Genomic DNA, 10,541 nt, shown 5'->3' with positions numbered 1-10,541 from the left:
TCTACACCAAACTCCGGAAATCTTTCATCAATCTTTTTCCATTGGGTGAATCAGCAGGGTGTCGAAGAAGATTATCGCACTTTCTTTCGTCAAAGTGCCATTTAAGGTTCTTTGCATCTTCTTTAACAGAAAACATATGTTTGAACCTAGGTATTATAGGCAAATACCACATCACCTTAGTAGGTGCACCATCATTACCTTCATCGGCAGTGTTTCTGTCATATTTCTTTTTAAAACGGGATAAACCACATGTTGGACAATACTTTAGCGAAGCAAAACTCCTTTGTGTACAGAACACAATCATTAGGACAAGCATGTATCTTTTGATATTCAAGACCCATTGGACATAAAAAAATTTTGCCTCGTAATTACGAATAAGTAGAGTATTATTTTCTGGAAGCATCTCCTTCAACAACTCCAACAACTCGGTGAAACTTTTATCGGTCCATCCATTTCTTGCTTTTAAACTAAACAACTTTAAAGTTGCAGACAGACGTGTAAAGTTTGAGCATCCGGGGAACAACATTTGCTCTGAATCATTTTTTAGAGAATCATACAAATTAGCTCTTCCAAAATTATCTTCACTGACATCACGTATCATGTCCTCTAAATGATCACTCATTCATTCTTCCACATAATTCGTTCCTCGTGACGTGGTAGGCTGGTCCAATACTTCTCAATGCCAAGTCAAACGGTATAAGTTCTCATGATGCCGAACATGAATAAATGGTCACGCACATTGCCTAAGTCTTGCCGTATTTGATTAAGACAATGCACACAAGGACAAAAATATGTCCCGTTCACAGACTTATCATATTGCAAGAACTCCGAAACACCCTTATCATATTCTTCACTGATGCGACGTTCATTCATCCAGCTTCAATCCATTCTATGTTCGTGAAATCATCAGTTTAAGTTTTTAACTCTCAGAAGGTTAGGCCCTACCCATTCAAAAAAATTAATTTTCATAATTTGCTAAGACACGTGCATTGAAGTCTACATGATAAATTTGATAAAATTTCGGAAGCATTTCGCATTGGTCTCCGAAATACACGAAATGAGAGTAGTCAACGATGACCACAATCAAATATCCATCCGGAGAACAACACAAATACTGAACCGAAAGTTTATCAATCTTATCCATAGACTCCAACTTACATGTTATTGCAAATTATGAAAATTAATTTTCTCAAACTGTCCAATCAGACAATTCAAAATTTAACACAAACGATTAAAAGATTAATCGTTTGTGTTAAATTTCAAACGAGAACTAAGGGTCACTCAATGATTTGATACTTATAATCTAACATGAAAATTATAATAACACAACTAATACATGCATATTCAAAAGCCAATAACACATGCAGACCTTAAAGTCAAAAACATGCATACACAAAACCCTATAAAAAAATTATTAACGAAGAAACTAACCTGAAGAGCAGATTCGAAATGAAAATGGAGGGAAATGGAGGAGTGCACGACCTAAAACGTAGGCCAAAAAACGCCGCCCAAGAACACGCAACAAACTGCACCAAAACGCACCTGAAAACGATTTTTAATCTGTCCAAATGAAAGATATTTCATCACTGAACAATTTAATCAGAATAAAAGTAAGATTAAATGGTCCAAAACAGATAAAAACCAATCTGGAAATGCAAGGCGCAGAGGGAAAACACTGGGAAAGACGATGAACAGTGAGCGTAACTCCTCGCGGGTTCGCGTTTTTGGTATATATGCCCTTAGACGTCCGTTACTTGGAGGCCCCGACGTCTATAGTACTATAGACGTCGGGGCAGTCACTAATATGACGTCTTCTGGTTTTAAATATTGATATTCGCGGGGAATTTTAAACGTCCGTTAGAGGGGCCCCGACGTCTATAATATTATAGACGTCTGACAGGGTAGTTGAAAAGTTAATTGTGTTCAGCCTTTTAGACGTCCGTCCTGGAGGGGGCCGGACGTCTATAATATTATAGACGTCAGGGCCCCTCTAACGGACGTTTAAAAGGCTGAAGCAATGAACTCTTCAACTTCCCCGTCAGCCTTTTAGACGTCCGTTAGAGGGGGCCAGACGTCTATAATATTATAGACGTCCGGCCCCATAGGACGGACGTCTAAGTTACTGACAGGGTAGTTGAAGAGTTAATGCGTTCAACTACCCCGTCAACCTCTTAGACGTCTGTCCTAGAGGGGGCCGGACGTCTATAATATTATAGACGTCCGACCCCCTCTGACAAACGTTTAAAAGGCTGAAGCAATGAACTCTTCAACTACCTCGTCAACCTCTTAGACGTCCGTCCTAGAGGGGGCTTATAGACGTCCAGCCCCCTTTGACAGACGTTTAAAAGGCTGAAGCAATGAACTCTTCAACTACTCCGTCAGCCTCTTAGATGTCCGTCCTAGAGGGGGCTTATAGACGTCCGGGCCCCTCTGACAGACGTTTAAAAAGGCTGAAGCAATGAACTCTTCAACTACCCCGTCAGCCTCTTAGACGTTCGTCCTAGAGGGGGCCGGACGTCTATAATATTATAGATGTCGGGGCCCCTCTGGCACGGACGTTTAAGAGGCTGACGGGGTGGTTGAATAGTTCATTGCTTCAGCCTTTTAAACGTCCGTTAGAGGGGGCCAGACGTCTATAATATTATAGACGTTGGGGCCCCTCCAGGACAGACATCTATAGTCCCACTTATTTACATTTATGTGACTGGTCAATTATTTACGTTGGTGTTTTTATGGACGGACGTCTATTGGGTGACGTTAAAGGCCATTTCTGCACTAGTGGGAATGTGGCATCACACGTGGCTCGTCGTTTGCCACAACATAAGAGTTTCAAAACTAAGAGGACTAAAAAGAACAAACCTTTCGAATAAGGACTAAACCCAAAATCGCTTGATAGTTTAGGGACTAAAAACATTTAACCCTTGAAAAAATTTTCAAGTCATTTGGAGTTCTTTTAAGTATACTCTCAGTTCTATCCTAAGTTTGGATGTATACGATGTATGAACAACAAAAAAGTTCAACAATACCAATATCAACAATACAAACATGTTCAACCAATTTATTGTCCATAAAAATGAAAACGAAAATAAAATTTCATCAAAAACCCAAAACAAAACTAATCATCTTGAAGGTGAGTTCACTGTCAGACTAAAGTGTTGTCGCTAGTGAGGGAGAAAGGAGAACACACATATGCTCCAAAAAGTACTTGTGCACGAAATCAATTGCTCAAAACGAAAGAAAATCATACCTAAAGTAGTTAATCAATGTGCATTTGTGTAAAATGAAAGAAAAATTATATGTGTTGGTCGCTGAAAGCTTCGTCCGAAAAGAATTTGAGCAGAGAAGGAGGTTTAAGACAAAGATAAAGTGAATATATTTTCACCCTTCCACCCAATTTTTAATGAATTCACTAACAAATAACATCTAAAAGAGTGATATTCTAACGTCTTATAATTTTTTTATGTCTGAAACTAGGGCGTTCTAAAGTGATATTCTAAAGTGAGTTTTCTATTGAGGCTCAGTTGTCATTTTAGAGTTTAAGATTTCATTCCACTTAAGATGTTGTTTGAGTAGTAATAATAAAGAAAGATGTAAAGTAGAACCAACTAAAAAAAAGACATATAAAATAAAATAAAAATGTTTATTAATTTGAGAAAGAAAATATATTTATTTTTTATTGTTATTTTATTTTGTTTTATTTTATTTTACTTTATTTTATTGTCTTTTTTTATTTTTCTTTCACCGAATTTAATAAAAAAGTAAAATGCAGAATAAAAGGAGAGGTGATTAACAATTATGAAAGGAAAATTATATGTTAACTCAATTTTTTGACAATATTTTGACATAGCACACATGTCATTTTGTTAAATGGTGCAACACATTCTTCGTTCAACTTTTGGAGTTTCATCCCACAAAACCTAGGTCAAAGGATTTTGTTTTTACATTTCATTTGTTCCTTCTTAGTCTTGTGTTGTTCCTTCGTTAGTTCTTTCTGTTTGTTGTTAGCAACCTTTGAAATCGAGCATTGTGTCATTTTTCTGTTGTTGTACTGAGCATTCATTCCCCTTTGGCCCCATTCATAGGTCATTTCATTATGGTTGGTGAGTTTCTTAGGCACGAGTTTTTCCTTTCAAGGCATGAGTTCTTCGTCCCTTCTCCATTGTGAGTTTAGAGTGGAACACCTAGATTGCTCAGTTTTGTTCAATTTTCTTTCGTTCCTTGCTTTATGTTTTGCGGTTTTTCAATCAAACCCCGCAAAACATCATCACAATTACCATATCCCTACAAAATTTGTTTCAATTTGGTCACTATTGTGGATTAAAAATTGAAAAATCGACACTGAAATATAAGTGAAGAGTAATGACCAAATAAGTGGGTAACAATATTGAACTTTTTTTATAGTTTGAAAATTTTTTGCAGAAGCAAGCTTCATATAACAAACAACGATATGTGTGGCGTCCTATCTACCACAAACATCATCACAATGACCATATGCCAACATAAACTAGTTTAATTTGGTTACTATTACGAGTTAAAAATTGAAAAACTAGTAATGAAACATAACTTGGGAGCAGTAACCACAGAAGTGGGTAGTAGCATTGGACTTTTTGTACAACCTGAACATAATATTATACAACCAACCTTCATATCATATCACAACAAGAACTAGTTGGATTGGGTTACGTTTTGAAAATAAAAAATCATAAATAAAAAATTAAGTACTTTATTAGGATCCGTTTTATACAAAATAAATAAAGCACACCAAACCATATCATGTGTGATACATAAATTGGAAGCATCACACAAAAAACTAGTGAACAACACACAAATTTTTAAACTTCATCACTAGTGCAAAATAAGACTTCAACGTTTCCCGCTCAACGTCAGAATATGAAAAAACCAACGTTAAAAGTAATCGGTGACATCTTTGTAAATAGATGTTCAATTTAGACATAAGAATTTATACTTTTTCGATGTCATATGCTCATCAGATGTTAGAATTCTCAATTTCCGACGTCATATTGAGTAAATTTCATTAAAATGTTTAGCGCGAAGGTAAAAATGTTCTCTTGTTTGATGTCAAATGCCCTAGTTTCAGACATCAAAGAATTATAAGATGTTAGAATATCACTTTTCAGACGTTGTTAGTGAATTCATTAAAAATTTGAGCGGAATGGTGAATCCTTTATCTTTGTGTCAAACCTCCTTCTTTGCTCAAATCCTTTGGTGAAAATATGTTGCTCCAGGTTAGCTATTTTGGTCAAATTATAATTTTTTGTTTCCTTTTATTCCTCAATTACTTATAATTGTATTATATTTCTAGTGTAATAAACCATCCGATTGGAAACCGGTAACAATTTACTTAATTCAAAATACTTAAAAATGTTGTTTTTTATATACTAATTGAAATTATTATCTTTGTCTAACATTTCAACCATCCTTAACCATTTATTTCATATTCAATAACATATACAAGGAAAACTTGTATCAAATGTATTATTCAAATGCACTATAGTTTTAATAGCTAGTCTATTAAAAATGCTTTGTATTTTAAAGTATTTACTTTAATATATAATTGTTATCTATTATGTTCTGGATTTTGATTGTATTTGGATATATTTTGTGTAACTATTTATGTCTGTTGGTTTTAAAATTGTGTAGATAGAAACATAAGAAAAAAAATAAAAATTGTAGCCTATCATAGCCAAAACTATCCAAATTCATAGCCTGTAGTCTAGGATAAGCTACAATTTTACCCAAAACCGTAGCATATATTTGTTTCTTCTTTTCTCTTGAAACTTTTATGCTATGCTTATCTACTTCAACTGTAGCCTATCCCTTTGTTTTTTTTTTTTTTTGATATTTTTAATTGCATTTTAAGCTATAGTTATATATAAAAATCGTAGTATATTACTCTCTTATGAAATGGCTATTGATTTTAGTTATCTCATGAAATCATAGTCTATTATGTAATCACCCGTAACTTATAACCTACTAATTTTTACTAAGTTTACATATAATACAGTTTATTAACTGTAATTTAATGTAAAAGATAATCATAACCATATCTCATTACTACACCAGTGATTAGTGATAAAATTAAAAGAAAAAGAGGGAAAAAAGTATTAACACTATTTTTTTATAGTTTCATTTGACACTTTTAAAAAGTATTATTTTATTCTAAATTTTTTATTAATTAATTATAATATTTTATAATTAAAAGAGTAAAATGGAAGTATGATAAATGAGGAGTGGCAAAGAATATTTAAAAAAAAAAATTAGATGTAACATGTACTTAAATTAATCTAATCATCTATTACACTGAGTTCACACGAGGATCGAGACCAAATTGAAATTAAAAATTAAAAAAACTAAAAAACCAACTTAATATTTTTATATCACTAATTAAACCTAAATTTATCCCTCATCATTAAAAATATTTGAATAATGATTATATCTTGGACTAATTTTTTTTCAGGTTAAGTTATCATCTTATTTGCTTAAAAAAATATTATCATCGTATTATTTTATATTTTTTTTCATATTTTATGTTGTAAAATATTTTATATTATTTTATTATGACCACTTAAAAAAAGTGGAGATTGATTTACGCCCATCAAATTTTGTATATTAATTTTATAATTATTTCTATTAAATAATATAATATATATTTTTAATAAATTATCTTACTTTAATATTTTATTATTAAATGTAACATAGTGTTTTCTTTTTTTTTTTAAGAAAAAAGGTGTGAAAATAGTATGTTTTTCCTTAAAAAACACATTTCAATCCGTGTTTGGAATGGATGCAGTGCATGTTTGCGGAGGCTCTCTTCTCTCGCATGCATCTTCGTTTGTGATGTAACATGTATCAATCTGATTACATTTTCTGCACTTTCATTTCTTAATCCTCCATTGCCATTTCGATTCAACCTTCTGCTCCGGAATTGCATGCATGCAACGTAGATAAACACAACAACAACTTACAATGGATCAGTCACCATTCATGACTCCTCCGAGAGGATCTTTGTCATCCAGCATTGGAGACGCTTCAGAGCTTGAGGCCAATCTCACACTCAGTGATAGGCTCAAGGTTTTCAAAAGCTCTTCCTTTGATCCCAATAACTATGTCGCCTCCAAATCCCGCACCATGAACGAAAAGGTTTTCTCTCTCTGTCGCATAGATTTCATGTTAAACCACTTTTCATTGTCAAATTTCTTAATGGGTCTGTTTGCTGATGAGTGATCATGCCTGCAATGAACCAAAAATTGACCTTTAGGGTAAGTGTATGAAACACAATATCCACAAGTTCCCCACGTGCATGTCAAAAGTGTGCCTATATATAAACACACACATTAGTATATGTAGGGAACCACTCTTTTAAAGACACCTTTGTTATTCATTGAAATTGTTTTGAAACTATAACATTTTGTAGGTCTTACTCCTTTAACTTGTCGTGTGATTTTTTAGTTTCTAATAATTTTAATTAGTATAGTATATAGCAGGCTAAAAAGAATATGTTAGAAAGTGTATAAAAGCTGAGTTTTTGAATTTTGCTTACAAGTAGTATACTTCATTTAGGCAAAAAGAAAGGAGGTTTCATGTATGTACCATGTTAGATTTTCTATCAGAGGTAATACTATTTTTCCCATTTATTAGGAATCCATTTGTTGCAACTTGCAACTTCTACTTTTTTAGACTCTTGCCTTTACAATTTTATGATGTAAAATTCATTCTATGCATAGTAAAAGGTTTAATAACAGGTTGGTTCAGTAATCCTCAATTAGAATCAGCAAGGTTTTTATGCTTTTAAAAATGTGATTATAATTATATTTTGTATGCCAGGAACGAAAATGATTCTTGGTGAATGAAGTTGGGATAATGGAAAAATAAAATTACACTGCTTTTTTATCCATTTCATAGAGGACACTTTACTGTCTTCAAATTTAATAAAGGTTTTTGTACTGTTTTGCAGGAGATAAGACACTTGTGCTCTTATCTTATTGACTTGAAGAAGGCTTCAGCAGAAGAAATGCGTAAAAGTGTTCTTGCTAACTACTCAGCCTTCATACGGTGATTACACACCCTAAAATTTGTTAACTAGTTGCATATATTTGTTGAAGAATATTTTGGGCTATACTTTCGAATTCTTATGCACCATATCTGAACTTGTGAAGGGATTTAAGCATTACTTTCATGAATTTTTCATTGTGACGAGACCTGTTTCAGTGCCTTCCTTTCATAAGTTCCTTTTGTTTACAGATTACTTTTATTAAAATGTCAAAGTAGTTATATGAAATTTTGCAACAAGTGTTTCTTTTGGTTGGAAGTATGACGTGGACTCGAGTAAAAATAAAGCCAATTTAAAATAGATAAGTAAAAGCAAGTCAATTTTATGGGATTGAGTTAGACTTTTCTATTTATTAACATAGTATAGAGAGATTAGAACTTATCCTAAAGATATTTATTGTTTGTTTAGCATATTGTTTCACTCGCTATCGAATTCATTAATTCCTATTCTCACGAGTTCAAGATATATATATATTTGATGTAAATCTCACCTTAAAAATCAGTTTTGTGGTTACAAAAGTTTTGTCCCATTTATGTTTTCGTACATGGATAAGAGGAAGTAAAAAGTTCATTTGACTTTCGATTCTTTTACTAAATAAATGTTTTTTGTTCTGTCACTAAAAATGAGATGGGGAAGTTAATTGAGTGAAAAAAAGGGGAAAAGGAAAATGGGAATGGTGAGTATAAATTTGTAGCATGATTGTGAGGACAAAATATGGGAAGTTTAGTTTTCATTCTTCTGTTAGTTTTGAAAGACAATTTCTAATATTTCTGCTGTGTGTTTTTTGGTATAAGTGTTGTAACTTCAGCTTTTAGGTAATTCATTATACTGTGGATGTCAATGTTTAAACTTTAGACTGCTTGTAGCAATATCTAAACTTGATTCAAGGATCCATTTAAGAAATTCAAATATTTTATGAAGGGGACAAGATGGTTTGTGATTTTAACAGAAATTGACAAAAATATATGGTTGCCTGAAAAAAAATAGGATATCTTGTATCTGTAAGTATGATTATTATTATGCTGTTTACTATCTCTGCAACATTTTATGCAGGACGTCCAAAGAGATATCTGATCTTGAGGGAGAGTTGGTTTCCATGAGAAATCTTCTATCCACCCAGGCTGCTTTGGTTCATGGTTTAGCAGATGGGTGCGAGCTTAGTCCCATGATTAGTGGAAATGAAGATTCAGACATGGATGACATACTAGATGAAAAAACAGAACTATCCAACACAGAAAAATGGCTAATAGGATATTTAGAAACCCTTGAGGTTCTATTAGCGGAGAAAAGAGTGGATGAAGCAATGACTGCTTTGGAAGAAGGAGAAAAAATGGTACAAGAAATTACTCAAGTGGGAACTTTAAGCCCAATTTTATTTGAGGCATTGCAAGATGCTATTGTTGAACACAGACAAAAACTAGCAGATCAACTAGCAGAAACTATCTGCCAGCCATCAACTAGCAGTGCAGAGATTCGATCAACAGCGTTGTCATTGAAAAAACTTGGGGATGGTCCTCGTGCTCACACATTACTACTAAGTTCTCGCCAAGGAACATTACAACGTACCATGAAAATCCTTCAATCCAGCAATTATGGTGGGGTTGGGCCATTTACTGCTGCCCTTTCACAGCTTGTTTTTTCCACCATTTCACAAGCAGCATCAGATTCTCTGTCAGTGTTTTCTGAAGAACCTGCATATACGTCTGAGCTAGTAACTTGGGCAGTTGCAGAGGCTGAGAAATATTCTGCTCTCCTTAAGAAGTGCATTCTTGCCTCTACAGCTGCAGCAGGAGGTTTGAGAGTTGCATCTGAATGTGTTCATGTTTGCATGAGTCACTGCTATCTGCTAGAGACTACTGGGCTAGCCCTTTCCCCTGTCCTAATAAAATTTTTTAGACCGTTTGTTGAGCAAGCACTGAAAACAAATTTGAAAAGAATTGAACAAAGTAGTTCTGCACTGGCTGCTGCAGAGGATTGGCTACTTTCTTATGCACCAACCAGTAACAGGTCTTCCGGCCAACCTCCATCTTCTCACAGTAACTTAGGTTTGCTCCAACCAAAACTTTCAGGCAGTGCTCACAAATTCAACTCAATGGTTCAGGTAATTATTCACTTTTTGGTTCTAATCTATTTTCAGAATTGCTTCCATTTTGAATTTTTTTTCATCAGAAAACCATTGCTCGCTATCCTATTTTGAAAGTATCCATATGATACTAGGAAATTGACCGAGAGAGTATACTATTATCATGAGGCTTCTTTGTTTCACTTCCTTCCTTTATGCCTCATTGCTTTAGATGCTTAATAAAGTTTTCTGTTATCTGAATAGGAACTATTTGAAGATGTTGGACCTCTTGAAATACTGCAATTGGATGTTCTTGCAGTTGAAGGCCTTCTACAAGTGTTCAACTTCTATGTCCACTTGCTGGTAAATGCATTGCCAGGTCAGTGGTAACTGAGAAACATTGAAGGC

At 33.8% G+C, this 10,541-nt stretch overlaps 1 protein-coding gene across 1 annotated transcript; it reads left to right on the top strand.

Annotated features, from left to right (window-relative positions):
• The first annotated feature begins 6,987 nt into the window (after positions 1–6,987).
• LOC148193818 (exocyst complex component EXO84A-like) lies at positions 6,988–10,523 on the top strand. Its single transcript, XM_088099510.1, has 4 exons — positions 6,988–7,161; positions 7,976–8,073; positions 9,125–10,172; positions 10,398–10,523. The coding sequence occupies exons 1-4, from the start codon at positions 6,988–6,990 to the stop codon at positions 10,521–10,523; spliced, it is 1,446 nt and encodes a 481-aa protein (XP_087955636.1).
• The last annotated feature ends 18 nt before the right edge of the window (positions 10,524–10,541 follow it).

Source organism: Vigna umbellata, chromosome 9 (assembly GCF_029865625.1).
Source record: "Vigna umbellata cultivar VRB3 chromosome 9, Vumbellata_1.0, whole genome shotgun sequence".
Lineage (NCBI taxonomy): Eukaryota > Viridiplantae > Streptophyta > Magnoliopsida > Fabales > Fabaceae > Vigna > Vigna umbellata.
This window is presented reverse-complemented; position numbering and strand designations above follow the sequence as displayed.

What these genes read in the sequence shown, in the direction of transcription:
- LOC148193818 (XM_088099510.1), top strand. Translation starts at nt 6,988, where the DNA reads ATGGATCAGTCACCATTCATGACTCCTCCGAGAGGATCTTTGTCATCC. An exon ending in AACTACTCAGCCTTCATACG is followed by an intron (nt 8,074 to 9,124) that starts GTGATTACACAC and finishes CATTTTATGCAG; the next exon opens with GACGTCCAAAGAGATATCTG. An exon ending in AATTCAACTCAATGGTTCAG is followed by an intron (nt 10,173 to 10,397) that starts GTAATTATTCAC and finishes TTATCTGAATAG; the next exon opens with GAACTATTTGAAGATGTTGG.